At 40.5% G+C, this 27,698-nt stretch overlaps 6 protein-coding genes across 18 annotated transcripts; 2 read left to right on the top strand and 4 right to left on the bottom strand.

Moving 5' to 3' along the window:
* Positions 1 to 6,359: 6,359 nt before the first annotated feature.
* On the top strand, positions 6,360 to 10,468 carry LOC115689516 (uncharacterized). Of its 2 annotated transcripts, none has more exons than XM_030615578.2 (2): positions 6,360 to 6,553; positions 7,664 to 10,468. In XM_030615578.2, exon 2 carries the CDS (start codon positions 7,770 to 7,772, stop codon positions 9,837 to 9,839), a length of 2,070 nt encoding a protein of 689 aa, XP_030471438.1. In that variant the 5' UTR covers positions 6,360 to 6,553; positions 7,664 to 7,769; the 3' UTR covers positions 9,840 to 10,468. The 2 variants fall into 2 exon arrangements, with proteins under 2 accessions (XP_030471438.1, XP_030471439.1); XM_030615579.2 differs by lacking the exon at positions 6,360 to 6,553 and adding an exon at positions 6,634 to 6,783.
* A 392-nt stretch (positions 10,469 to 10,860) lies between these two features.
* On the bottom strand, positions 10,861 to 13,047 carry LOC115689520 (glucan endo-1,3-beta-glucosidase 4). Of its 3 annotated transcripts, none has more exons than XM_056307061.1 (3): positions 12,122 to 13,047; positions 11,640 to 11,891; positions 10,861 to 11,063 (listed from the first exon to the last, which is right to left on the bottom strand). In XM_056307061.1, the coding sequence occupies exons 1-3, from the start codon at positions 12,186 to 12,188 to the stop codon at positions 11,029 to 11,031; spliced, it is 354 nt and encodes a 117-aa protein (XP_056163036.1). In that variant the 5' UTR covers positions 12,189 to 13,047; the 3' UTR covers positions 10,861 to 11,028. The 3 variants fall into 3 exon arrangements, with proteins under 3 accessions (XP_056163036.1, XP_056163037.1, XP_056163035.1); XM_056307062.1 differs by having other exon boundaries at positions 12,819 to 13,047; XM_056307060.1 differs by having other exon boundaries at positions 11,640 to 13,047.
* Positions 13,048 to 13,248: 201 nt separating this feature from the next.
* LOC115689519 (fasciclin-like arabinogalactan protein 19) lies at positions 13,249 to 13,996 on the top strand. Its single transcript, XM_030615581.2, has one exon. It carries the CDS (start codon positions 13,249 to 13,251, stop codon positions 13,849 to 13,851), a length of 603 nt encoding a protein of 200 aa, XP_030471441.2. The 3' UTR covers positions 13,852 to 13,996.
* A 262-nt stretch (positions 13,997 to 14,258) lies between these two features.
* LOC115689518 (uncharacterized) lies at positions 14,259 to 17,219 on the bottom strand. The gene is made up of 4 exons (XM_030615580.2): positions 17,050 to 17,219; positions 16,834 to 16,927; positions 15,834 to 16,043; positions 14,259 to 15,223 (listed from the first exon to the last, which is right to left on the bottom strand). Exons 1-4 carry the CDS (start codon positions 17,128 to 17,130, stop codon positions 14,508 to 14,510), a joined length of 1,101 nt encoding a protein of 366 aa, XP_030471440.1. The 5' UTR covers positions 17,131 to 17,219; the 3' UTR covers positions 14,259 to 14,507.
* A 1,305-nt stretch (positions 17,220 to 18,524) lies between these two features.
* LOC115689547 (uncharacterized) lies at positions 18,525 to 18,917 on the bottom strand. The gene has a single exon (XM_030615622.1). The coding sequence runs from the start codon at positions 18,915 to 18,917 to the stop codon at positions 18,525 to 18,527; it is 393 nt and encodes a 130-aa protein (XP_030471482.1).
* A 1,156-nt stretch (positions 18,918 to 20,073) lies between these two features.
* LOC115689539 (pentatricopeptide repeat-containing protein At5g65560-like) lies at positions 20,074 to 26,099 on the bottom strand. 10 transcript variants are annotated; one of them, XM_056307055.1, is made up of 4 exons: positions 22,873 to 26,099; positions 22,648 to 22,776; positions 20,746 to 21,630; positions 20,074 to 20,599 (listed from the first exon to the last, which is right to left on the bottom strand). In XM_056307055.1, exon 1 carries the CDS (start codon positions 25,761 to 25,763, stop codon positions 23,022 to 23,024), a length of 2,742 nt encoding a protein of 913 aa, XP_056163030.1. In that variant the 5' UTR covers positions 25,764 to 26,099; the 3' UTR covers positions 20,074 to 20,599; positions 20,746 to 21,630; positions 22,648 to 22,776; positions 22,873 to 23,021. The 10 variants fall into 10 exon arrangements, with proteins under 10 accessions (XP_056163030.1, XP_056163034.1, XP_056163026.1 ...); XM_056307059.1 differs by having other exon boundaries at positions 22,648 to 22,704; positions 22,880 to 26,099; XM_056307051.1 differs by lacking the exon at positions 20,746 to 21,630 and having other exon boundaries at positions 20,074 to 20,697.
* Between the last annotated feature and the right edge of the window lie 1,599 nt (positions 26,100 to 27,698).

The following is a 27,698-nucleotide window of genomic DNA, read 5'->3' as shown; positions in this document are numbered from 1 at the left end:
AAAATAACAGATAATAAAAATCCAGAGAGCACTTAATGACAATAAAATAAAATAAAAATCCACGCAATCTCTCTCTCTCTTCCCCCAGCTCTCCATTATCAATGCACTTGAGATTGTAAATGGCTTTGTCAAGACTCACCCCACTTTTTTGCCCCTTTTTATTCCCCCCACCCCCCCCCTCCAATTATCTTATATATCCATCCCAAATTTTAATTATTCATTTTCTTTCACCCTCGTATACACGAATAACAAGTCTTTCTACACACAAAAAAATACAATAGCATAGATGTACATGTATATACGAAAAAGGTATTTGAAAAAATTCAGAAAACTCACCCTATCAAAAAAATACTTCAATAAAAATAAATAATAGAAATGCAACATGAAAAATACACATGAAAATTGCGAGAAAATTATCTTGTCGGCTTTGCTCGAGAGGTCGTTGTGAGACAAATTAGACTCGAAATACGAAGGGGAATATAAGGTAGATTATTGATTTACGCAATTACTCGTGGATATAGTATTCCTAAAATAAGTAATTGAGGTTATTTTAAAAAGAAGGAAAATAATTAAAATGTCATAAAAAGTATCAGATTCTCCTTAGTTTAAATAACAGCATAGATATAGTGAAGTTCATATATAGAATAAAATATATATATCACATCAAATCACATACCATTAAACGACATCATAATTAATAACAACAACAATAAAAATTAAAAATATGGAGGGGCCTCAATCGTATGTCTTCACTAACGCATTTTGAAAATTAAATTGCCTTTTTAAAAGTTCTCATCACAAGATTTTCGTTGATGTAAAAATCAAGCAATTGAAAATCAGATGGACCAAATTCGCATCTTAAAAGTTCGGATCATAAGCTTTTCACTGGTACGGTATCCATCCTCTCTTAAGCTTGATGTATGCTTCCGATTTACTTTAATCATCATAACATCAAGCATAGATACTGTTCTTTTCCTAGATTCGTCATAAAGTAGTTGTTTGTCTCAATTTGTGTTTTACCAATGGTTTTCTGTTTTCCATCTCTAGGTCGCAGCTGATAAAGCTCTGATCACTACTTCACGGAAAAGAGGACTATACCTCAAATCAGCTTTTCGAATCTAGGATAAAGCTTCTGAGTTTCCCAAGATTTTCTCTTCATGGAGCGTGGACTAAGCCATGTGATGGATATTCACTAATTTATTTTGAATTTCCCAAGATTTACTTACCTTACCTATTGTAAACCCTGGTATCCTAAATGAAAGATTCAAAATTTTGACTTAGTGACCCTCTTCATAATTTGATGAAAGGTAAAAGAAGAAAAAAAAAAGTCCGTGCCCTTCTTTTACAATTTTGCCAACCGGTTGAACCAATGCTAAGTTCAGCCAAATTATTTTGTGGGAAACATTGCTCCTGTGGCTACCGAGGAAGATATAAGAAAGTTCTCTAGCCCATTCGAGAAGGTAATTTCTATTTCTCTTGTTGTCTTCGGATTAATTGAAGGTGTAACTCAGTTGTTTAACAAAACTCAATGTTATTTGTGATTCTATAAATTAAGAGTTTGACACTAACCATTTATATGTATCCGTCATATCCTTCGATATTCAAGTGCCGCATTAATGGTGTTAGAGACTTTTTATTGCTTTAGCATACTATTCGGCATGAATCAGGAATATTTTTTGATTGGTTCCACATCGACTTGGACTTTCAGTGGCTTAGGTATGATAATATATTGTCAAGTAGATTGGGGAGAAAAAGGTGAAGAGTCTTAAAGTTTGCCGAAATATCTTTTCTTTTTTTTCAAAAAAATCAAAAAATCAAAAGATTCAATTCCACTTAAATATAAAAATAAGCCTCGTTATGACCACAAATGCTCAAAGCTTGAATTAAGTTGGAGAGGCATTCTTCACTCAAGTTTCCTTACTTCGTTCAAAAGTTCAAGAGGTAGGTATATCTTCACCAATGCATTTTGAAAATTCAATCGCCATTTTAAAAGTTGAAAACAGAAGAAAGAAGGAAGAAGCGGGGACGTGGGTGAAAACCGGGACACGCGTCGCCCATCTAGTGGCCGGTGGGCATAGAAGCTCACGGCGATGGAGGAAGATGCGAGCACACGGGATTTCCTTTTGGAGTTAGTATGGAAAAGACTGCAGAAGAGAGGGTATTGTTTTCTCGGAATATTTACGGCAACACGCGACGGTTTGTAACAAAAGACAGTTACGTTGACCTTCTTTGATTTTGGTCGAATCCCAACTTCTTTCTGCTTAAAGTAGCCCCAGGATCGAACTAATCAGTCGGCCTGAATGGCTCCAGCAAATCCAACCTTCTCGACGCCATCATCTTAGCGCTAGGCAGCACCGATGCGAATCCGCGGGAGCTCGTCTATAATGAAGGCCGAGCTGGGCTCATCACAAGCTTTTCGTTGATGTAAAAATCGAGTCAATTGAAAATCGGATGGACCAAATTCGCATTTTCAAAATTGAATAGCATTTACACAAGTTCGGATCATAAACTTTTCGTTGGTACAGTATCCATCCTCTCTTAAGCTTGATGTATGCCTCGCTCGAGACCGGCGAGGCAAGGCTAGGCTTGGCCTCGCTCGAGGCTGACGAGGCATAGGTGAAAATCTCTTAGGGCCTGCTTAGTAACGTTTCTATTTCTCTATTTTTATTTTTATTTTGTTCTTTTGTTCCTCGGAACAGAAAAAGAATAGAAATTCATTTAGCAAAATATCGGTTAATTTTTTTGTTTCTCGAAACAAACAAGTTGTCAGAGAATAGATTTGGAATAGAAATACGTAGTCAAAAAAAATCTACTTTTATGTTTCTAGAACAAAAAGAGAAACAAAATCAGCTCTTTCTTTTTCATAAGTTATTCCCATACTAAACCCTACACCCTAAACCTTAAGCCTTAAACCTTCAACCTCAATACACAAACCTTAAATCCCGTAACACTAATATCAAAAACCCAAAACCCGAAGCTTGAAGATTCAATTCCATCCAAAAATAAAAATAAGCCTCGTTATGACCACAAATGCTCGAAGCTTGAATTAAGTTCGAGAGTCATGTCTTCACTCAAGTTTCCTTAGGCCATTGCTTTGTTTAAAAGTTCAAGAGGTATGTCTTCACTAACGCATTTTGAAAATTAAATTTCCTTTTTAAAAGTTCTCATCACAAGCTTTTCGTTGATGTAAAAATCGAGTCAATTGAAAATCGAATGGACCAAATTCGCATCTTAAAAATTGAATAGCATTTACACAAGTTCGGATCATAAGCTTTTCGTTGGTAGAGTATCCATCCTCTCTTAAGCTTGATGTATGCCACGCTCGAGGCCGGCGAGGCAAGGCTAGGCTTGGCCTCGCTCGAGGCTGACGAGGCGAGGGGAGGCCTTGCCCGAGGCCGACAAGGCTCAAGTGAGGCCGAGCCTCGCCTGTGGCCGGTCGCCGTGGCCGGCGATCGGCAGAAGAAGAAAGAAAAGAAAAAAAAGAGAAAAAGAGAAAATAAAAGAATTATTAAAAATTATTTAAAAAATTAAATTTCAAATATACAAATAATTTTTAAAAAAAATCGATTTTTCAAAAAAATAAAATAAAAAATAAAAAATATTAAAATGAGTGGAATGAGGATTTTCCATACCGAATGATAGAAATATTTTCCAGTTCATTTCCAAGTCTCAGCCGAACACCGGAAAATATTGTCATTTCCTGGAAAATGACTTTTCGAAAAACGTTTTTCAAAAACATTGCATTTTCCGTGAAATGAACGGAGCCTTAGTTACAAAGCTTGGGTCTGGCCCGTTGGGCCCGAGGGTGGACCTAAACAATAAGTTAGCTCAACCCAAATACCCAGCTAAGCCTAGTCCCACCCACTGATCACTTCCATTGACAAGTCGAAAGGTACACTTGTTTATAATGGAAAATCTACTATAATACATGTGTAATTAGCAACTTTTTGTATAAATAAAGTATTTATACTCGTATTATCTTCATTGTATTTGTAACTTCTCATATAAAAAAATAAGTACGAACGTATTGAAAGTGATGAATAACTTTCTAGATTCAGTAAGTTATCGTAAAACTAAAGACATGTTTGGACATCCCAATAACTAGTAACTAGTTTGACCACTTTCACAAATAATATATTAATTGGCCGAACAAGTGATTTTATTTTATTTTTCGATCAAACGATGCATATTCCTTCATTCAACAATGAACGGTCCACAATGGCCACGGATGAATATTCATTTGCAAGCCAACAAAACCATAGAAAAGACCCAACATGATATCATCATATGACCATTTTGTGAAAGTATGTCAAAAGATGGATTTTATTTATATATACCACACCTACATTAAAGAAAAAGCAAAAAAAAAAAAAAGTAACCCTCTTTGCTTGTACTCTTTATTCTTCTTTTTCTCTTCTTTTTTGAATGAATCTGCTTTAGTGTCCCACCTTAAATATTGAACATGGAGTTAAAATTAAAATTATTAAAAAATTAAAAAAGAAGAAACCAGTGTACAATGAGATTATTACAGGATTAACTTAAACCCTCCAAAAATATTCACAAAGCAAATACCAATATGGACAAAAAAAATACCAATATGGAATTGAAGGCATTCTATCTTAATAAAGACGGTTGTTTCAATTTTCTAACCATCTTTTGTCATCGTTTTCGTGGTTTAAAAGGCAAAAAAAAAATCTTCTCCAATTATTAGCTTGCAATTTCTTGTTTTATCGCTATACCTAATTTAGTTAAGCTAAATTAAAGACGGGTTTCATTAGGTTTTGGATGTGTATAAATTACCAGTACAATACTTGGTCTTGCTTGTATTAGGATGAACATATGTATATACATGTTTATGAACTATGCTAAATGTACACTAATGTGAATGTACTTGATAATAACCATATCAGTCCTAAATCCATTGCAAAAATACCAATTCAGCCTTCAACTCTTCAATTTTGCAAACATAGGATTGAACTGAAATCCGTACGATACGTTTAGAATTGAATTGGAACTTGCCCACGAATGTATTAAAGAAGATGGATGGCTTATGCCACCGGAATAATGTAGTTTATTAAGAGCTAAATCTTCACTCTTCCCTTTCCCAAATTGCCTGAAATGGACTCAAGAGACACAAAAAATAATCGATGTGCCTTTTTTTCTCCGCAAAACAAAAATTACCTAAACTTTTAGCAATAATATAATAAAAATTTGTAACGGTCACGAACGAACGGAATCAAAAAGTTCGTGATATTTTTTTAAATAAATTAGAGTCGCTAATTAAATAGTGAAAGCTTTAAACACCAAATTACTTGCACATTTCCAAAAATTACAATCATTATTTGGAAATTTCCATTTACAAAAAATTCAACCCTATTACCAAACATGACCAAAAGAATAAAATCCAGCAAGCACTTACTGACAAAAAAAATAAAATAACAGATAATAAAAACCCAAAGAGCACTTAATGACAAAAAATAAAATAAAAATCCACACAATCTCTCTCTCTCTTTCCACAGCTGTCCATTATCACTGCACTTGAGATTGTAAATGGCTTTGTCAAGACTCACCCCACTTTTTTGCCCCCCTTTTATTCCCTTTATTATCTTTTATATCGTTCCCAAATTTTAATTATTTATTTTCTTTCGCCCTCACATACGCGAATAATAAGTCTTTCTACACACACAAAAATACACTGGAAAATACATACGCATATGTACAATAGAGACATTTGAAAAATTAAGGACATTCAACCTATCAAAAAATTATTTGAATAAAAATAGATAATAGAACTGCAAGATAAAAAATACACGAGAAAATTATCTTTTCAGCTTTTTTTGAGAAATTGTTGTGAGATAGATTAGACCCAAAAAAGGAAGTGGAACATAAGGTCGATAATTAATTTACGCATTTACTCGTGTATATAATATTCCTAAAATAGGTAATTGAGGTCATTTAAAAAGGGGGGGGGAATAATTGAAATGTCATAAAAAGTATCAGATTCTCCTTACCTTAAATAACAGCATAGATACAGAGTGCAGTTCATATATAGAATAAAAAATATATGTATATATCACATCAAATCACATACTATTAAATGACACCATAATTAATAACAACGACAATAATAAAAACAAAAACAAAAACAAAAATACAAACAAAAGTACACATCTACCCCTACATCATCATCATCACCTCTCTCTCTCTCTCTCCCTCTACCAAACCCAGCCCTAACCAACAGCAAATGCGCCCCCCCGGCACATTTTAGCGAGCACCCCTTCACACTTTGCCATTAAATTAAAAAATTAAAAAATAAAAATTAAATTAAATGCTGCGTATATATATAAATAAACTTTATATTAACGCCCGCCCCCGTTTACTTTCACTCAATCTCATAATAAATTTTTTTTATTTTTCCTCCCCATTTTATTAACTCCCTTTTTTTGGGGCCCTTTTCCTCCGAAAATCCATATCCCCCCGCCCCGCATCGGCGATCCACCGGCCCCCCGCCGCCGATCGCCGGAGCAGCGCCGCCGCCGCCGCCGCCCGCACGGTGAGTCCTCCATTCGCGGCTCTCCCTCTCTCTGCGCTCCGGCCGCTTTGCGAAGTTCGTTCGTTCCTCAGTGTGGTGTGTGCGTGTGTGCGCGAGAGCGCGTGCGCTTTTGTGTGGTGCGTGCGCGCGCACTGAGATTCGCGAGCTCAGCTTGACCTCGATTCGCTCGAGCTCCGGATCGGCGCGCGGCGATCCGAGCCTCCCGAGCTCGTGCTCCAGCTGGAATCACTGTGAGTGTTGATTATCTGCTTAATCTCGCCGTAATCCTCCCCGTTAATCGCTCGCGATTCGCGGTTCGAGCCGGACACGGCGGAATTCGGCGGTTGTCGGGCTCTTGTCCGTCGATTCTGTGCTAGGATCTCGGCGATTTGGCGCCCTAGTTCGTTTGAACTGCGAAATGATGCTCGTTCCTGTCGATTACAGAAGTTCGGGTCGATTCGGCGTGAAATGCTCGGTTCTGCTAGGGTTTGTGTTGCTCCGTCCTTAGCTAGATGCTAGTGGAGTATCGGTGTAATTAAGGTCCAGTGCGGGCGTGGAGACTTAGGTTTTCGCTGTTTTGACTTTCGAGGTAGGGTCGAGAAGTACTAGGCGAGACTTTCTAGGGTTTTGAGCTGGTGCTGCTCACTGCTGAGTACGGTTTTGAATGTTTTCAGTTCTGTCTCCTTTGACTTAGGCTTTCATGTCAAAGCCCGCTGACTCTCCCTCGGGTCTTTTGCCGCGCTGAGATTATCCGGATGCGATGCGCAATTAATTGGTTCCCGCGCTTTTGGAAATGAGAAAGCAACTCAATTAAGAGTTTCGTAGTTGCATTTACTGCGCAGTATGCTGCGGCGGAACAGTTGATTCGAGTCGGCCGTTACAGTCCGTCGGTTTCTCGCTAATTCGTTTTGGTAATAAATGGTCGGATTCTTGAGATATCGATTTTCTTTTTATGGCTTTTATTTTTTAAGCAAGTTGTGGTAGTGACGCCAGCGGATAATTTCGTTATTTAGCATCGCAGTAAGCAATCCATTCATCTGAAATAAGTCAGATTTGATTGTTTTAACGTTTGTAGAATGTGACTGAATTTCGATATGAATTAGACCTTAATGATGGCCAAATTGTTTGCAGATTTGATAAGGTGGTTCGACATGGAAGTCAAGCTTGTTTCCCTATCAAGATGCTGAAGTGACCGTAGCTTCTATTCAACCACTACTGTTCTGAAGCAATTCACTACATGGAATCAAACAGAGAAGAGGCCCTTAAGGCAAAAGAAATTGCTGAGAAGCGATTTGCTGAAAAAGACTTTGCTGCAGCAAAAAGTTATGCCTTGAAGGCTAAAACGCTTTGGCCTGGACTGGATGGTATATCTCAGATGGTGGCCACTTTTGAGGTTTATGTGGCTTCTGCAGTGCACATTAATGGTGAGGTAGATTATTACTCGATTCTTGGGTTAAAGCCTACTGCAGATAAATATGCAGTGAAGAGACAGTATAGGAAGTTGGCAGTTCTCCTTCACCCTGATAAAAACAAATGCGTTGGAGCTGATGGTGCTTTTAAACTTGTTTCTGAGGCATGGACTCTTTTGTCAGACAGTGCTAAGAGAGGCTCTTACGATCTGAAGAGAAATCAACACTTGGCTTCGTTGGTTTCACAGACAAATTTATCTTCAGTTCATGTTACTGGTTATACAACGCATAGTAACTGCTTCAGCCCACCCACATCTCAACCTACCCTTGATACTTTCTGGACTGTCTGCACTTCTTGTAAAGTTCAGTATGAATATCTTCGCAAGTATGTCAACAAGAGACTTTCATGTAAAAATTGCCGGGGTATTTTTGTTGCTGTGGAAACCGGTACTGCTCCAGTTACTGGGTCTTTTCCCTATAGTCCTTATACTTATCTCCCCGGTAATGGGTATGGAAGCCACAGATCTGATGGCGTGTCCTACGTCCCAACAAATTCCTCTTATTTTGTGGGAAATGGAGTGTCAGGATATCACACCGGACAGGGCTATGAATACACCTCAAACGTGTCCTTCCAGTGGAGCTCACCCTCTGGGAGTTCCACTGCAGCTGTTGGCCCTAATGGGTCTACAGCCATATCAAGTGATGCAGTTTATCCAGCCAACGGTAAGGTTCATAAAGCTAGACACAGAAGCAGTGAAAAGCATGCAACTAGGAATACTCCGGCTGACATTGGTCCACAATTGCCCGGTGGTGTTAATGGATCATCAGGGGTGAACATGGTTAGACCTGACAAGAGAAGGAAGGTTGTGGTTGGATCCGAGTTTAGGAATGGCTCTGAACTCACGGGGGTAAAGTCATCTCCAGAAACCAAAAAAGAGCTTGATCCTAAGTTGTCGAACTCAAACGATCTTCCAGCTAGACGTTGCTCTGCAATGCCAGCATTTGATGCTAGGAAATTGCTGATGGACAAGGCTAGGACGGAAATCCGTAAGAAATTAGAAGAGATGAAGCAGGAAGCAGCAGCAGCTGCTGCAGCCGCAAAAGAGGCTGCGAGGTTACAGGCTGAAGCTGCTGGTCAGTCCAAGTTGGTTAGTCATTCAAAAGCCAGTAGAAATGGACCAGTCTCGATAACAGTCCCTGACCCTGACTTCCATGATTTCGACAAGGACCGATCTGAGGAATGTTTCAAGCCCAAGCAAATATGGGCTATTTATGATGAAGAAGATGGGATGCCTCGACTCTATTGTCTGATTCGCCAGATCATCTCGGTAAAGCCATTCAAGATCCTGATCAGTTACTTGAGTTCTAAAACTGATTCTGAATTTGGGTCAGTTAACTGGATAGATTGTGGATTTACCAAATCATGTGGTCATTTTAGGGCATGGACCTCTGATGTTGTTGATCAAGTGAACATCTTCTCTCATCTACTGAGTAAGGAAAAAGCTGGCCGGGGAGGTTGTGTTCGCATATACCCAAGAAGTGGAGATATATGGGCTGTTTATCGTAATTGGTCTCCCCATTGGGACCGATCCACACCAGCTGACGTGAGGCATCAATATGAGATGGTAGAGGTGGTCGATGATTATTCTGAAGAGCTTGGTGTCTGTGTTACCCCCCTCATAAAATTGGAAGGTTTCAAGACGGTATACCAGAGGAATACAAGCAAGGATGCACTTAGATGGATCCCAAGGAGAGAGATGTTGCGCTTTTCGCACCGAGTCCCATCTTGGTCTCTGAAGAGAGAAGCAAACGGTAACGTGCCCGATGGCTGCTGGGATCTGGACCCTGCTGCAACTCCTGATGAACTCCTCCACGCTGGGGTCGAAGTCACTGCTTAATGCATCTACAGAGAGAGGCAAAGAAGGATCAGGTGGAACCTATACTTTAGCATTCTTTAGACAGCGTTACCTTAAGGTGTACAAATATTCAGACACATGGCCAAAAGGCCATTGTAACATTAACCCCAAGATGGTTTTCGAGGGTTCTTTGTTGTGCCTTTCTTGACTCTGTTGACTGTTTGTTCGTGGAAAAATCCACTTTGCGGTCGGTCTGACAACATAGGATACACGCGAGCAAGTGGGTCTTGCCAATGCCTGGAGGGAGTGGACGGTGTTCAAATTCCGTCGCGGTCGAGAAGCTCCATTGCAATTGTCTGCAGCGTTCACCTCAAGGTCCCTAGGAGTATTATCTACAGCCCTTATTGTTCCGGGAATACTGAAGAGCCCCGTTATAGATCTTTTATATTTCAAGTTTCACTGACAAGTTTGATTGTTGGGCATATCATGTCATTTTCAATGTCGAGAATTTAGATACCGTTCAGAACTTCGATTACGGATTATTTAAGGTTTATCTGTGTACCAATAGTTGTTGGAGGATGCAGGATCATTTGAATTGAATTTTTAGGGACAGCAACTCCGCTTCGATTGTTGCTATGCTATGATATCGAATCTTAGAAGTTTGTTGTTCACTCCGCTGTTAGCTCTTAGAGCCAAACATTACAGATTTAGTGTGCTTTCTTCTTTTTTTGAGCTAACCCCGATTTCGTCGTCCGGCTACCATTATGGAAACCGTCGATGATGTTCAACCCGAAACTAGGATAATCTCCTCGTTTTGTCCTTTTTTCCCGGAAAGGTAACTTCGGATTCGTATTTAGAGTTATGATTATTTCCCATCAGGCATGGTTCCTTGTCTTTCGATTCTGCGATTTTCATATTCTCTGTCACTGTTCTATGTATAAAGCATAACCAGTTGAAACCGAAAAAGGAATTTCACGTCTCTTGGCAATGGAAAAATCCACTCGAAAGCACGATTCAGCTTCACTTCCTGCAAGAATGTCCCTTCGACGGAAAACTCGGGGACTAGTTTAACTCGGCTACGAATTCTTACTTCCAAGGAAAAATCGTCCATACATTTGTGAAAAGAAAATGAAGTAGAACAATAACGAAGCTCTCTGGTTTGAATTCCCTCCAAGTAAACCCAGACCGGATCATCCTGCCTTGGCCCCATTGATCTGCACGCCTCTCTGAATCATGGAATGTAGTCGAAGTGGCAAGAACCACGACCTGAGATATCGAAACACCTTGTAAAGTTTAGCAGAACAGGTGACAGATTTTCTCAGGATCCGCCCTATGATTACGCTTTGTCCCCTTTTAACTGAGAGCACTGATGCGAATTATGCAATTGTTGAATGTAATTCATTTGTCTTCACTCAACTTTTGAAAGCAAAGTGGAAAGAAAAAAGAAAAAGAAGGTGTTGGGCCATGATAAGAGTTAGCTCGACAATGCATGGGATACCAGACGTGGCCATTTAGAACTCACAGGGCACACCCTCTTCCTGGGCACATGGACTTTGCTTCTTTTCTCTAGATCCCATGTGTGGGGATCAAGTACCAGTACAGCTTAGTAGGAAATTATTATAAAATGTAAAGCATTGTTTATACACTGTTTGAATTGAACAAGCTAAAGAATTTCTTAGTTTCCGTAACTTTATGCTAGAAGATTTTACTTTCACTATTATGACATAAGACCCTTCACGTAACGTAGACTACTTCTTTCGAAAGTAAACATTCATGTTTTCTTGTCAGATCTGTACGGAAGAATCGATCCAGAAGCAAAGAGAAGAGATCGAAGATGCTTACTGGGATCGAGCTCGGTGGTCATGGCGGCGCTGCGGAAGTAGCAAGATCCACCCGTGTTCTTGAACTTCTGGTAGTAGCTGTTGAAGGCATAGGAAGCGTGTGCCCTCACGGTGTTGGGGAGATAACAAGGCTGGTTCGCCTGGATTGCAGTGCAGTCAGCCCCTCCTTGTGCACATGCCCAGTCCAGAGCTGCTTGCAGTTCGTCGTCCGGGGTCTGCTCGTCAGCCACACACCATTGCTCGAACTCCCCAGCTATATGCAATGTCATCAAGAGCAGAGAAATAAAGATCAGAAGAGGCTTTCTTGCGATGCCTTCTTTTATCAGATGAGCAGATGGAAGCATCAGAGACGTAAATCAGATGGTGGAAGCTCAGTGCTTGGAAGAGCAAGACAACCATAAAGGGTAGACAGTTTTCAAGGTTCTTGATTATTTGACCCGAGCTTGCCATGACTTTTTTGGGACAGAGTAAAGAGAAACTCACCAGATTTACGTGGAACTGTTGCCAAGAAGAGGGCAGCAATCAGAATACATTGCAGTGGAATTGACATGCCTCTTTCTGGAGAGTGTGTGTGTGTGTGTGTGTGAGGGAGAGAGAGAGGTTCAGTGGGGACAAAAGTGTGAGCTATCTCCAGAGAGGTCTTATGGCCACATACTATCGAAGCTTAGAGGTACACAGAGCAAGAATGCCATATTATTATAACAAGGGCGAGACAGGACATCAGAGCAAAAAAAAATTCTTCAAATTCCAAATAAAACATGGACTCCAGCTAGGAGATTTTTATATTCCACCCCAAGATTACGCATTCATTCGAAGAACAATTAGAGGCATGTGTCAAAGTTATATCCCATATGTCCCTGAATACAGTTCATGAGGTGGTGTTTCCTTTTTCAACTTTTTTTAGCACTTGAACTTCTCCAGTTCACATTGATGGGGTTTTGGCCTATTCCTCCTCCTTTCTTATCCTATTTTCCCTCTAAAAAAATAAAAAAGCTCACAGCCTGCTAGGGCCAAATTGAACACAAACTTTGTCGCATTGCCGAGTGAAATGCCAAATCCCCCTGTGACGATGGAGCTTGCGTAGAAGTTGCAGGAGCGAATCTTGTCAATAAGCTGCGGTTGTATGAACACAATGATCTATATAATGTACAAACAGCCTACGCAAAGTCACATTATTTACCTGTGTCCATCTCAATCTGAGGTAGATGAATCGAGCGGATGTTCCTTTTCAATGATTTCAAAACAGGGATCCTCGCATAATAGAAGTAGATGGCAAATGCGATTCTTATCGTCTACCTTAATTTCCTACAAACAATGTACTGGTTACAACTCAATTGCTGTCCAATGTCAGGATTCTAGGTTCAACAAAAACATGCGGGTTAAATGTTGTTACGATCCTTTTTATTGTATGAATAGCCAGTCCTAAATTTTGGGTTCTCCTTTTTTAACCAGACAGGCATATGCACTTTCCTTGTGTTTGAACTACCCACCAACTAGCCCCAGGCGATATGCACCTTCATCAGCTCATGAACCTAGGAATATATAAACAAGCTTCATTCTGAAAGACATGCTCAAAATCTGCAGTTCAGAAGAACTCGAATAGAATAGAGATGGCCTTGTGGCTCTTCATCCTTCTTCAGATTTGTGCTTTCGCTGAATCTCGGCCCAAAGGTGAAATTAACCAGACCGACCTGCACAAAGCCATGGCCGACATGAGAATGAAGTCCTACCGCGGCTTTGTCATCCTTCTCCAAAGGCTAAGCACTTACCCCGACGCACTCTATGGCTCTAATATCACCTTCCTAATGCCAGATGATCGGCAACTGTCCAAGGCCTCGGTGAGTCAGGACAATCTCCAAGATTTCATCCTCAGCCATTCGATCCCCATGCCACTCCTGATGAGCCACCTGATTCACTTCCCCAACAGGACTCTCATACCCACATGCCTGCCCAACCGGATGATCAGCATCACGAACAATGGAAGGTCAGGCATGTTCGTGAACAAAGCCAGGATTGTGAACCCAGACGTCTGTCTGAGTTCTCTGATTCGGTGCCACGGTATTAGCGACGCGCTCATGTTGGATGCTTTCGCTTCTCCTTCCGAGTATTTCCCCCACCGAGTTCCTAGTAAAGAGTTGAAAAGGTTCAATAGACGAAACCGCGCCAAATCTGCTGCAACTGTTCGGCTGAAAAGAACGACTCCCCTCTACTGATCCTGGCAATTAGCTTCTTCTAGTAATTTCTATTATGTCGAATAAGATAGATGTGGGTGTTGTCCATGGCAAGCTTAGAATCGTCCCAGTGACGGTAATAAAGTAACATTGACAATAATGCTCACAAGAACTTTCAAGCCCAGAACCACGGACGAACCCATTGCTCTGCAAATTTGCGAACTTTCGTGAAGCTTGAGTCTTTTATCAAGCATATACAACGATTGAAAACGGCAAAGATTCTTTCTTTTTTTTTACTTTAGTGGTGCTACAGATGTGAATGGTGAGAACATATTCCTGGTGGCTTTTGCCATCTCAAAATCTAGTTCTTGCGCAAGCGATCCAGACAGAACAAACCTATCATTTGAGACATTGCTCAAGTAAAAGGAAAGGATCGTGGTAGGAATCTAGGGAAATCAACGGAATTCCAATTTTCAGTAAAAGCCTGTCCGGTATACCATTTTACAAAGTTCCTGAACCAAAAACAAAAGTGGTTCATTTGAAATCTAACACTAAGCACACGAGGTCGTATGCATATGTGAGGTCGACTCTCCATTCATCAAACAGTGCACAACTGAAATCGATTAGAAGATTGCACAGTGAGCATCTCATCCCTATCATCAACCACCCAGGGCCCATCACGGCATCTCCTACATCGCTTAATCACTCAAAGTAGTGCTCTGCAGTAGGCTTTCCAAATCATCAGGGCGATAGCAACTTAAATCGGACTCAAACCGTTTGAGTGAACTTCTGATACCATCACAAGCCAAAACAAAACCATCTGAAGTTCCTTTAATATTTTCCACCTCCACCTGTAAATCATTGAGATGAGTCAACATTTTTCCTGAGGCCACCATCATGGCTGAGACCTCTTGTGGAGGGTAAAGGCAAGCACCGAGCTCGTCGATTTGTACTCCTATTCCTTGGCATAGCTTCAATAACTTTTCCAGAGAATCCACAAAGGCACTGCTGTCATCTGAATTTTCCATCTTGAGCAAACCTGTAATGGCGCGAATTAATTCCTTGATGACTGTGAGGGTATCGGACACCACCACAATTGCCGCATTAGCAACTTTCATCTCTTCAGGTGATAAGTCCTTGCCTATGTCACCTTCACTAGAATTATCATCAACTTGAGTCTCGCCTTCTTTTATAGAGGAGACATCAGAAGCTTCATCACGGGGGTCCAGGCAAGCTGGCTTGAGCTCTTTCATCTCGCGAAGGACATCCTTCATGGTAACTGCAACCCGCGACATGGCTCGCCCAATTGCAGTAATATTTGTTGCTGGAGCTTTCTTAAGAGCAGAACATGCCTCCCACACCGTACCAACTAGCACTGGAATGGAAACCCACTGTTCCTCTTCATTGCTAGAACCTATTGAAAAATGTGTTCTAAAATATTCAGAAAAGAAATTGTACACTATTACCATAAATTGCAGGACAGTATGCACAAGTGAGATAGTTAAGCGACATGCGGAAGTACCCAAAAAAATTGCACTTCTGAATTCGTATCCTTATATACTAGAGAAATAATGAGGACAACTGAGAAAAACATTAGGCATTTTCAAATAAGCCTGTTTTCAAAAACAATTCTCAAAACAATTAACTATTTAACAGTTAGACTAGCAAGTCTACATTGATCTATGTCTTCAAAAACAAAAACGGTTCCTACAAACATCTCCAGACAAGCTCTTAATTTCTTTGGTTGAATGTACCCACGTAACCTTTTTCCTGGAATTTTCAATTATCTACTCCACGAATCCCATCACAAGTTACTTTGCATCATTGTCCACCACTCCCGGAACCTGATAAATTTTCCTAATGGGAGGGAGCATCGAATAAATCAAGGCTCAATAGCTAATGCCATGCTAAATCAAGATGTTACCCACCTTAGTCTCCCAATCATTTTATCAAGGACCTCAACTTCAAACCTATCCATTGGGTGTAGGATGCATGTATATGAGAGAGATATGACTAAGATTTACCATAAGAATGGACACATGTGCTGAGTAACTTAACACTACAGTCAACAACTTTCTTCAACACATCGTGGATAGTGGAAGAAAGAGTCGGTCCAGCACCCACCATGCTTCCATGGGACAATAGTAGAAAACCCTGAAGTGCATTAAAGTACGTTGCCATACTTTCCTCCATCGCTTTAGCTTGAGGTTTTTGTCCCATCCACAACATTCCGACTGCACGGTCAAAACAAGCACCAATAAGTATGAAAGAGCCAAGATCATTTACTCCCTAAGAACTGACTTCTATCGCAAAACTCTATCTGTCGAGACCTACTCAAGATACTAGCAAAAACAGTTTGTCCTCTTTCTTTCACTAAAAAAAGACGGCTTGTCCTTTGAAAACCACAACAGTGATATATGTCATTCCAGCACTCTTTCTTGACCATTCCGTTTCCGCATTTAGCTGTATTTGAACTGAATTTACAGAAAATTTTATCAGATAAAAGCCGGTCCTCTCCATGCATGCTATCATCTCACCCTTCAGCCACTACACAAACCAATTCAGTCTCCGAAATACCGAAGTTGTAATAAAATGTGTCAAAGTTCCAAGACCCGCAATGAATAGTAATCTAGACAGAAGCCTTAAGGTAGAACGATGGATTGGCAGACATAAGCTCCATACACCATCAATTCCATTTACTTAATTCAACAAAATGACTGGTTTATCTTGGCATGTTGAGAGAATGACGCCCCCCAAGTCCACAAGAAAAGGAACAGCATAGGCATTGACCAGATAAAGTCCATACTGAAGGCAGAGGATCGCCACCAGAACCATACAAACGTATCAAGAAAACAACGACAATTGTCCACCAAAAATTCACAAGTAGACCAGAGTTCATGGATCGTTACCAGAGCAAGCAAAGAAAAAGAGAACGTTCGCCAGTGCCCACGTCGACAAGAATCACACAGAAGCAGAAATTACAAGCTCGCAGCAAGGAGAGAGAAACAGACAGAGTGACAGTACCCACAGTGGCTTGCTTTGAGACTTGGTCCCCGATCTTGACGACCTCTTCCCAACTCACCCGTTTGTGAAAACGAGAGGGTTCTTGACTCAACACCTGCACAGGTCACGCACGCACGCGGGCACACATCCGCCATGGTTAGGCAAACAAGAAACAAGAAACCGAAAAATCGAATCTTTTCTGGGAAATTGGACGAGGAGAGAGAAAGGCGAGCAGACCTGGAAGGTGTCGTTGATGTTGTCGAGGTGGGCATTCAAGACGCGAGCCAGGCGCTCGTGATCTCCCTCTGCTCCTCCCATTCTCCCTCTCCCCCTCTCTCTCTCTCTCTCTCTCTCCTTTCTCTCTCTACTGGAGAAGTTAGGGCATGTATGTACATATACCCAACATTGAATAGTGATGATGATGATGGCTACGTATATAGAGCCATGTAAATGTATCTTTGTGATCGTCCTAGTCAATCACCTCATACGATGATTTTTTTTACTAGATTTGAAAGGAAAGAATTTCAATAAAACATAAGATGTGATCATTTGTTTGAGAATTTTTTTTTTAAGAAATGGTTAGTCTTAATTATCATTGAAATATCCATCAGTTCGTCGTACTTGGCGACAATAATAAGGCAATGAATATGAGATAACACTATCACAAAAGCTACCCACTTTTCTTTATATCGAATCCATTGTTTTTTTCGAAATATCGTATCCACTTTACTCGTGCATTTCTTTCTATCTTGTTATTATAGTGTCACGGTCATAAGGTTTTCATGTGCTAAGAATTGTGCAACATCAATAAAGACTCATCCAAATCCTAACGAAGGTTTCAAAACATTCCCAAAGATGGGCGATATAATAAATGTGATGTGTTCTCGATCACTCACTGATCATAGAGAGAATCTAAAGAGAAAAGCTCTATAAGAGAATGGAAATTGCTTCTATTGTTTTGGATGCCCCAAATAACAGGGAGAACACCCCTACTTTACAAAGACTCGATAGATTACATCAATTGATCTACTCTTGAACGGGTGGCTGAGATCGCATCTTCTCGTCCACCAACTACCGGCATTTATACCGAGAACTCTCTAAAACACAGTACATTTACCGTATCACCCATGGCAATAGCACATTTATTGTATCGCCTGGGCCTGGGAATGTTCCTAAACTATCGACCCGTGACAATAGCGCATAAGTTTTCAAAACTATAGTAATACCCAATCCGATTCTGAATGAATGGGATCCTTTCTTGTTAGAACTCAATTTGTACAAAGGCAATTACTCTAGAAGGGTTCTGTATTATGCTCTCTCTTGTCACTACAAATCGGATGTCCACGTTGAGATCCAAATTTGATTGCCTTCCTCAATTTCATCTGAGGCTGCCTACAACATCAGATGGCACATGCAACTTTCTCTGTTCATCCATATTATGAGGTAATTACACACTCCAGAACAAGGTGTTCATGATGATTGGCTCTTCGTAAAATGATCAATGGTGATTGTGCTGCTCTTTAGCGGAAAAGAAAGGAAAAGATAGGAGAACTGTGTCTTGAAATGAACAAGAAAATGAAGCAATCACAAAACCGCCGTACACGTATTATTATTTGCCATTGTATATGTAGTGTTATTACTCGCTCCTCTGATCACGCAGCATATAATAAAGAACAAAAACACAAGATATATTTGGAATCTTAACATTTCCTCTAAAGATGGAGAGAAGTATCAACATCTGAATAGTCGGGACATTTGGACAAGGTCGATGGTGTCGCATTTGGCCATATGTTAGGAGACGGCATCGTGTTCATGGTCCGAAACTTGCCGTGATTCCGCTGCGAGTGCGAGTTGAGGCCTAGCGAGAGGAAACAATCTTCAGGGGCCGGTCTCAATGGAAGATGAGGATGACTCGTCTGATGCTGGAAACGAGCCCTGGCACGGTCAGGGCTCGCGCTGTGGTTGGGCTGGCCCGGTTCGGGGATCCATCTCATATGCTCCCACTGCTCTCTCCTCTCCTTGGCTCTCTGAAGCTCCTTGAACCTTTCTTGAAGCAACGCCAGGGAGGACCGGACCATCTTCGTGTCACCGCTCTGCCTCGCCATTGTTGGAGGGGATTAGAACTCCCTGTGATTTCTCAGCCACGCTCATCGAAAACGGAGGTCGAAATATAAGGGGGAAGGATCGGCCGGGTGGAAACTAAGTCCAAGAGGAAAAATTCAAGATTCCGGTGGAGGTTCATGGAGGGAATGAGGAGGCAAATGAATTCCTAGGGGAGAGTAGTTGCAAGAGGAAGAGTCCAAACGAAGATGTACTTAGCATTTGGAAGTGCCCCTCCAAGGGAATAAGTAGATTTTGGGTGGTTGTCTAAGCCATCTAATTTTGTCATTCAACAACCACCTGAGCTTCGGAGATAGAGGAACTTTTTGTTGTATTAGGGAGTTTATTAATCCCATTCATTGGACTGATTCTCTTGTTTTCTTCTTCGTTCTGGATTATGAGAGAGAGCGCATGAGATTTGATGGGGTTCTTGAGAAAGAGACAATGAGCAATAGTTTAAGTGTGTCATCTCCTGATTAGAGCCACGCTTTAGGGACGTGAGGAGAGAGACCTGCCATTATACGGCCTCTTTCGCTTGTTGCCGTCAAGAGTATCACCTGAGAAGGCCAAAGAAATGAACCACAATGGCCTGGAGTGGGGCATATGGTATAAGGCCACTGAGGAACACGTGAGATGTGAGATCAGAATGTGTAGAATCAAGTCGCGAGGATCAAGGATGGGAAATAGACTTAGATTTATCAATGTTGCGAGAGTGGAGATGAACCAGAAGTCCAGGAACCAAACAGATAATATGAGGAGAAATTACAGTTTCATTTTGTTCAACCATATCTTGAATAAATTGCAGCTCCATGCAAGAACTAGCGCGTTTTCCTTTTTTCATCTCTACAACAATGGGGAAAGAGAGCTCTATGTGAGAAGTCGAGAGTCATTGAAAACCCAACCGAGGATAACTTGGCACGGACTCCGATACTGAATTTGGAAGTTTAGTTCACCCGTAAGAAGTAAAGAATGCATGACCACTAACCAACCCAAACATTATGGGCCAAAGTTCACACAGAGCACAGGGAAGAAGCTTAGATAAGAGAAAAAGTTCTCGCTAGAGAATTTTTATTCACTTTGAATGCATAGTATTTCATCAGTAGAGTACCAAAGGGTACCACCCCTATACATTGTATACAATGATACAAAACTTGAAACAAATTCTGATGACAACTCGATATCTCTGTGATACAAAAACCCAGAAACTCCATCAACCTACATTTAAAGATCAAACGCTAGACTTCTGATCCTCAAATACCCCCCAAGATCACCCAAATGGACACCCTTGTCAAAATTGAAGAGTAGATTACTAGTGCTTGACGCACCACTTTTTTGCATAGCCTAAAAGTGCATAAGGAATAGGAGAGACAACTTAACTAGGGAAACCTCCATCCCCATTAAGGAGCACCTTTATATAATTAGACCAGAACGCGGCAATTATTTTCTCGATCACTTATTTTTACTGAGGCTTGACTAGTATGATTAAACATCTACCGATATACAATAAAGAATTCATCACTGATGGTGATATGAGCTCTACTTCTCCTCCTCCCCCTCCCTTGCTTGGCTCTTCTTCTTCTTTGTTGGGGCTATGGCACATAAACTGTACTTCATTACATCAACATTCAGCTGTGCTGTCTGCCAGGCAAGAGGAAAGCTTCAAATGGCCAAGAAACACAGTTCAATCCTACAAAATGTAGGTAAGTATGTGAACATTCCCAAATCTGAGCTTGATTTCCATCATTCATAGCAAAGCTATACTGAAATATCTGTGATTCCGCTATTCTGCAGAAATGGACAAATGAAGATACGGCACCATATTGTCCAGTTTACATTGTAATTGTGGTGTGCTTCTGGCAGAACCACTCTGGTGAATATATAGTGTTGCAAACATTTCTCTTCCAAAATGTTAACCCTGTATACTTCTTCCTTCAGCTTGGCAAAAAGAGCTTATAGAAGTGAGTTATACAAAACCTAATGCGACCACAAAAGGGATGAGAGACTCTTAACTTGAAGCAAAAGAAGGAAGAGAGTAAAAAAGACTACTTTTGAGAATTTGACACTGAAATCAAGAACATCTACTTGGATTAATCATACTAAAAACTGTGCAATCGTCACCACTACTAATATTACAAACTCTATCATCTTCTCTAAACAAATCCGAACTTGAGATTGCATAAACTTCAACTCGTAGTAAAAAATTGAGTTAACAATTATAGAAGCATTGCTTTAGACAAGAAAATTCATCTTTAAAGTATGAGAAGTCAAAAATCAATCATTAAAATCTCCACTGTGCTTCATTGTTTGTAAGGTTATAGCAGAAAAACTTCAAAAGCAAAACGGAAAAATTTCAAGAGCAAAAATAAATTTAATTTGAAGTGTAATCCGCAGATACTTATAATCTACAAATCAGCTATTCAACAAGATGTAAATAAAGACATGAGTGGACAAATTTGGGATAAGACATTTCATAAACCAGGTATAGCCATAAATTTCCTATGAACAGAATGTCACAGCTCCTGCTCTTTACTCGAACTTTGGACCACAACAGTTCAGTTATAACTTAGGTCAACCGTGTGCTGAAGTAGTCGAATGTGCTACGTTCATCTACAATGTCAAATAGGAGTCTAAACTTACATCAATCAAACTTTAGTTTCTTCATTCCTCCAGTATATAAGTGTTCACAAGGAAGCCATATCAGGTACTTCACTAGCCCTGCTGCTTAAGAAAGATGGAGAATTTGTTTATATTGCTGCACTGAGGTCCGATCAAACAAGGGCATAATAAGAATATTCCAAGATTGAGCAGGGTCCTCTGAAAATTCTATATACTCAATTATCAGGTCAGGCCGGGTGCAAAACTCAAAAGCGTTCCCGAGCTTACTCATCGAATGCAAATCCCTGATAAAGTACAAATAAAATTTAGGGTTGGACAGAACCTAGACAGAGTAAGAATAATATTTTGGGATTGGGCAACAATCGATGTGCTAGGCTAGGTAGTATAGAAGAGCCACTTGTCCAAAACAAACTTTTCATCACTTCGGGTCGGCCCGCCAAATGAAATAATGCCTCATCCAAGTCTACCTAAACAGTGGACTTGACCTCTCAAAATAGTCAGGTCCCATGTCTATAATCCAGTGAATAATAACTCATTCACTATTTATGCAGGGGCTAGGCACTCACAAAGTCACTCTAAAAACCTGTGCTCCATCTATTTCAGTGCATAAAAAGTTCATTTCATTTCATACAAGAGATTAACTAGCCACTATCAGGAATGTTTTTCCTTGATATATAACAACAATCAGACATTCATGCTTAATTTATTTTCTGGTCTTATTTGGCATCAAAATACATATCTCTGCGTTTACTAAACTCCAGGTTGTCTAAGAGACAAGTGTTAGATGTTTAAGGTCTTCTTATGACATGCCAAAATTGTTTCCAATTGCAAAAAATGCCCAAGAAACACTAATAAAGTTGAACGCCTCATAGCGACCAAATTGTACCATATAAAAGTAAAAGCCTTAAATTGCACAATCAGAAGATTTAGAATATTCTTTTTTCTTTATCAGCAAAACTTGGCCAGACAAGAATAAGTGCACGGGTAGTGTCCATATTGTGACACCCAATTTTCTCCAACTTAGACGGTAAAAAAAAGACATGATTTTGAAGGTCGAGATAATGGATGCATAAAATGAAAAAAACTCGAGGGGTATGATAGCTGTAATATGATACCCACCTTAAGCCGGTGCTTGGCATAGGGTGACCATTCCAAATCAAGCTTGACCACAATCACCTCTCCAAGAAATGCAAGTTTTGCCAATCCTATCAATTTGTTGCAATGGTAGCAGATGCACGGTTGACGAGACTTGTCAGCTGAACTACGTTTAATGAGAGGATTCAGATGTTTGTAAAGAAAAAATCCCAGAGTCAAGTAGACACAGAAGATAGAAACAGAAGTTACAGCTTACCAATTATTCAGAATGTGATTGCCATGAAAATTAGAAGCAGCTCCATGCCAGAAAAGCAAAATTACCATGGCCAATTGGGCTGTGCCCGCAGAGCAGGCAGCACTGTCATCTCGAAGAACTTCCCTTCTGGTGAATGCTGATGTTACAGCGAGACAATCTTATTTTTATTGGTGTACCTGAAAGCTTTCAATTTCTCAGCTATGCAATCAGCTTCTACTGACTTGTCTATTTTGGACAATTCTCTTGCCAGCATCATGTATGTATGAAAGCTAATCATGCAATTTTTGGATTCTATGATGTGGAGGAACTCCATGCAGAAATCTGTATTTCCTTGCTTCAGCAAGCCATCGATCAATACTGTCCAAACAATCTCATCTACATTCAATTCTTTATCAAGCATTCTCTCAAATAATGCTTTCGCCTCACCAAAGCGATCTACCCTGCAGAGAGCAGAGATGAGTGCCTTAAATGTCGATAGGCGACACTCAAAGCCTCTAACTGCCATCAAATCAAAGATTCTCAAGGCAGGATCAACTTGGGAATCTCTACAATGCGAAATTAACAAATACTGATAGGCCTCCTTGTTGGGATACAAGCCTTTCTGCTCCATGTTTTCCACCAACTGATCTGCCTCCGCACATCTACCTTCCCTACACAAGCCCTTTATCAACTCACTGTACATGTTAGCTGTGGGTTCACATCTGATCTCAGACAAGCGATTTAAGAGCACAAACAAGTTGATAGCAGAGTAACTCTCATCAGAGACGCAAGTATAAGCAGCTTCCTGTTGTGCAACAGCCTTTTCTGAGAACAACTGGCATTCCTTTTGCAGACCTTTAAGCAAAACAGTAAAAGTCCGAAAGTTCGGTTCACAGCCTCTAGCTACCATAAGCTTAAAAAGCAAGAATGCATAATCTAGTTTGCCAATCATGACGAATCCATCAATTAAAGAGGTGAACGTTACATGGTCAGGAAACAAACCCTTCCTCTCCATCTGTTCCAATAGTTTCTCAGCATTCTCTGGCTTACCCACCTGACACAAGCCAAAAATCAGTGAACTGTAAGTTAACAAATTCGGCAAGCAATTTCCTCTTTCCATTTCATGAAAAATCTGAAATGCACAGTCAATCCCTCCATTTCGAGAGAGCCCGTCAATTAACGATGTATAGGTAATAACATTTGGTTGAAGTCCTTGATCTTCCATCATACCAATTAGCTTTTCAGCTTCAGCACCGCGATTTGCTTTGCTCAAACCGCTAATAATGGCATTGTATGTTTCAATACTAGGCAAGCAACCATTTTCCCCCATCTTTTCAAATATGTGCAAGGCATTATCGACCTTCCCTTCCTTGCAGCATCCATCAATCAAAGCTGTGTAAATGACATGATTAGGACTGATCCCGTGTCCCACAATGTCATTGAAAAGATCAAAAGCTGAACTTAACTTGCCAGCTTTACAAAACCCAGTTATCAATTCACTGTATGTCCACTCATCTGCTGCACATCCATTCTCCTTCATAAAATCCAATAGTCTAGCTGCATTGTTAAGAGAACCCTGTTTTAGGTACCCACCAATGAGTGTGTTGTATGTTATCACGTTTGGAAATGGACCAAATTTGAGCATCTTATCAAAAAGAACCATTGCTTTCTCCATCTCGTCAACTAAGCATAACCCCCTTATTATTTCATTGAAGGTCTGAATGTTGGGCACACAACCAAGTCTCTCCAACCTACGAACAATTGTCGATGCATCATCAAATCTTCCACTTAGACATAGCAGATTTATTAAGGCATTGTAAGTGACAGTGTTTGGCGTCAGACCTAGCTTCAGTATTTTATGGTACATTCCAACTGCTAATTCATACAGCCCTGCATCAGAGAATCCACTAATAAGAGCTGTATAAGTCTGAATATTTGGACTGCAGCCTCTCTTCTTCATGCTACTCACAAGCTCCATTACTTCTTTCACTAGTCCAACCTCACATAAAGTGGTGATCGGGACTGTGTAAGTATAAACAGTTGGTTCGATCCCTTTCTCGATCATTTCATCAAGCATATCAAGCGCCTCACCCACCCTCCCTACCTTGCACAACCCATTGATCAGATTCGAATATGTAACGGAATTCGGATCACAACCTTCCCTTGTCATCCTATCAAAAACCTCAAAAGCCGAATCTATATCCTCATTCCTACAATGCCCAAGAATCAAGGACGTATAAGTAAAAGTATCTGCACGCATGTCATACTGAAAAATCTTACTGAATATCAACATGGCTTCTTGAACCATGCCCTTCCTACACAACATATTAATCATCGTGTTGAATGTCAACAGGCTAGGTTTAATACCATCATTAAGCATCTGAGTGTACGTGTTCTGAGCTAAACCAACCATCCCAAACTTCCCCAGCTGTAACAAAAGAGTATTATAACTGTACAACGTCAAGGTAAGACCCTTTCCACTAATCTCATTCAAACACTCGAGAGCCCGCTTCAGCTCCCCCTCGTTCCTACAAGCTTTGATCATCATGATCCTAACCTTATCCACCGGCGCAAAATACCGGTCCCGGACAAGCCTATTCAACATCGACGCGAAGCAGCGCGCGTCGTGTTTGTAGAAATGCCGCTTAGATATCCAGAAGAAGAATTGCAGAGCAGAGCCGATGCTATCATGCCACTGCACGATTTCGGACACATGGTGGGGCTTCAACTCCGCGCTCACGCGAATGAGCTCGGGATTCTTCTGCCAGTGGCCAACGCGCAGAAAGCTCGAAACTTTGGACACCAAGTCGGGGTGAGAGCTCGTTTCCGAGGAGGAGCAGAGAGAGGAGCGACGACTTTGGAGGTGAACGAGAGATGGGGTTCTGGGTTTGAGGGGGTTTAACATGGCGGGCGACTGGGGCTCATGGGTTCTGCACGTTCTTCAGTTCAGCATGGAAGAATCCGGGAATGGCGTGATGGGTGTTCGAGGGATCTCGTCGATCTTGAATATGGTGATCTGGGTTTGGATTTGCGGTTGGTGGGGTTGCGTAGATGGGATTTGAATGCGTGGACATTGCAACTTGCGAGATTGCTAGGACGTGGTCGCAGCGCCACCACCACTGACTGCTGCTATTTTGCTTATGTTTGCCCATGAGAGGAAAGAGCAGAGAGACCTCGAAGCAGGTTTCTCTCTCTCTCTCTGTAGAAGAAAAGGGAGGACCGGCCTAGTTTAGATGATGCCGATCCTAGGGTTGCTTCCTAATATTTTTGGGATAGCACGAAAGTGTCTAATGCGCAACGTGTAATGTGGTCTCTGAACTTTTAATTTGTTCAATGTGATCCTTAAATCGTAGCCTGAATTTTCAATTTGTTCAATGTGGTCCCTCGACTTTTGGTACATATTCAATATAGTCCCTGATCTATATGAAAATGTTCAATGGAGTCTCTGATCTTGAATTAATTAAAGGATTACATTGAACTTTTTCATATAGTTCAAGAACTAAATTGAACATGTATTAAAGTTCAGGGACTACGTTGAACAAATTAAAAGTTCAGAGACCATATTGCACATTGAGCCAAAGTTCGGGAACTATTTATGTCATTTTTCCTTTTTTTTCCTTTTTTTAGGATTAATATCATTAAAAAATCCAAAACCGGTACCTCATGATATTTATCTCGATATTATTTTTTGTCTCGGAAGACATCTCACACCGGTATCTCCTTGACATAATTACCTTAAACACATTTTCGCATCACAAAAAATCTTAAACTAGCACTCTTGATCTAAGCCCATCCAATAGCCCGTTAAAGTAGCCATATTACAGCACCATTTTGAGATTTTTTTGTGTGGCTACCAATTTGCGTAAACGTATCATGAGCATAATGAATTTTTCGTAAAAGGAAAACTAATTTTGAATCAATGCACCGTTAAGGTACCGAGTTGTGATTTTTAATGGTATTAACCTTTTCTTAATCTCTAGTAAAATATTAAAGTATAACTTTTACTTCTTTACTTTCTTCCCAATATAATCTTTGAGATCTATTTAATGTAATAATTCTACAGACCTTTAAAAGAAATTCATTTTACACGATTTTTGAAATTCGAATAATATTAAAAAAATTTACAGAAAAAGTGAAAATATCAATTTTCATTTTTCATAAATCCAGACAAATAAGCCCATTAATGTTCGGACATGAACTTTCTTTCTTAACCGATAATTGTGATTATAACAAAGTATGAAAATGAAGTTGATGAGTTTTTCATTGCTCATCAACCAACAAAGAGAATGGGGGACTAAGGCCACTTGCAAGCAAGAAAGCACAATCCCATCAAGAACAATGCAAAACCAATACAGCTAACAAATAGCAATCCCAACAGATCAGAAGTGACCAATCTGCTGCTAATACCAGAACATTACAGGACAAGATCCACAACCAAAAGCATACAGAGATAGATACAGCAACCCTGCGAAAGCAGCAACGATGCGCCGGGCTAAAGAACGTAATTCCAGCTCAAATTTTAGTTTCCCAAGCCCTGAATAATCGTAGTAATTCCGCCGCTGAAGTTCCTCCCGCCCTCAAAACAATGTTTAATTGTATATCTCACAGTTTGAATCACAGCATCCGCAGAAAGAGGAGTCTGAGAATGCAGCTTGGAATTCCTAGCTCTGAAATTTGATAGATACACAGCATTCCAGACCGACTGAATAAGACCCTTACGAAAATCTCTGCCATTAGGAAACTGCTGCAACCAAGCTAGCTTGCTGTTCCAATCACCAGTATTACGTGATGAATGTAACTCAATCGTAGAGCTTAATCCCATGCCTGACATGAATAACCA

The sequence above is a fragment of the Syzygium oleosum genome, unplaced genomic scaffold (genome assembly GCF_021117445.2).
Source record: "Syzygium oleosum isolate NSW1041296 unplaced genomic scaffold, Sole_v2.1 Sole_v2.49, whole genome shotgun sequence".
NCBI lineage: Eukaryota > Viridiplantae > Streptophyta > Magnoliopsida > Myrtales > Myrtaceae > Syzygium > Syzygium oleosum.
The sequence above is the reverse complement of the archived record's forward strand: the minus strand, read 5'-3'. Positions and strand labels throughout refer to the sequence as shown.

Bases quoted from the DNA above. Each gene is read 5' to 3' on its own strand.
- LOC115689516 (XM_030615578.2), top strand. From the start codon at position 7,770: ATGGAATCAAACAGAGAAGAGGCCCTTAAGGCAAAAGAAATTGCTGAG.
- LOC115689520 (XM_056307060.1), bottom strand. From the start codon at position 11,982: ATGCTTCCATCTGCTCATCTGATAAAAGAAGGCATCGCAAGAAAGCCT. The intron at 11,064-11,639 runs GTAAGCATCTTC...TCGATATCTCAG, and splicing joins GACCACCGAGCTCGATCCCA to GTCGTGGTTCTTGCCACTTC.
- LOC115689519 (XM_030615581.2), top strand. From the start codon at position 13,249: ATGGCCTTGTGGCTCTTCATCCTTCTTCAGATTTGTGCTTTCGCTGAA.
- LOC115689518 (XM_030615580.2), bottom strand. From the start codon at position 17,130: ATGGGAGGAGCAGAGGGAGATCACGAGCGCCTGGCTCGCGTCTTGAAT. The intron at 16,928-17,049 runs GTCTGCTCGCCT...TGACCTGTGCAG, and splicing joins ACATCAACGACACCTTCCAG to GTGTTGAGTCAAGAACCCTC. The intron at 15,224-15,833 runs GTAAATCTTAGT...ATTTTTCAATAG, and splicing joins CACATGTGTCCATTCTTATG to GTTCTAGCAATGAAGAGGAA.
- LOC115689547 (XM_030615622.1), bottom strand. From the start codon at position 18,917: ATGGCGAGGCAGAGCGGTGACACGAAGATGGTCCGGTCCTCCCTGGCG.
- LOC115689539 (XM_056307055.1), bottom strand. From the start codon at position 25,763: ATGTTAAACCCCCTCAAACCCAGAACCCCATCTCTCGTTCACCTCCAA.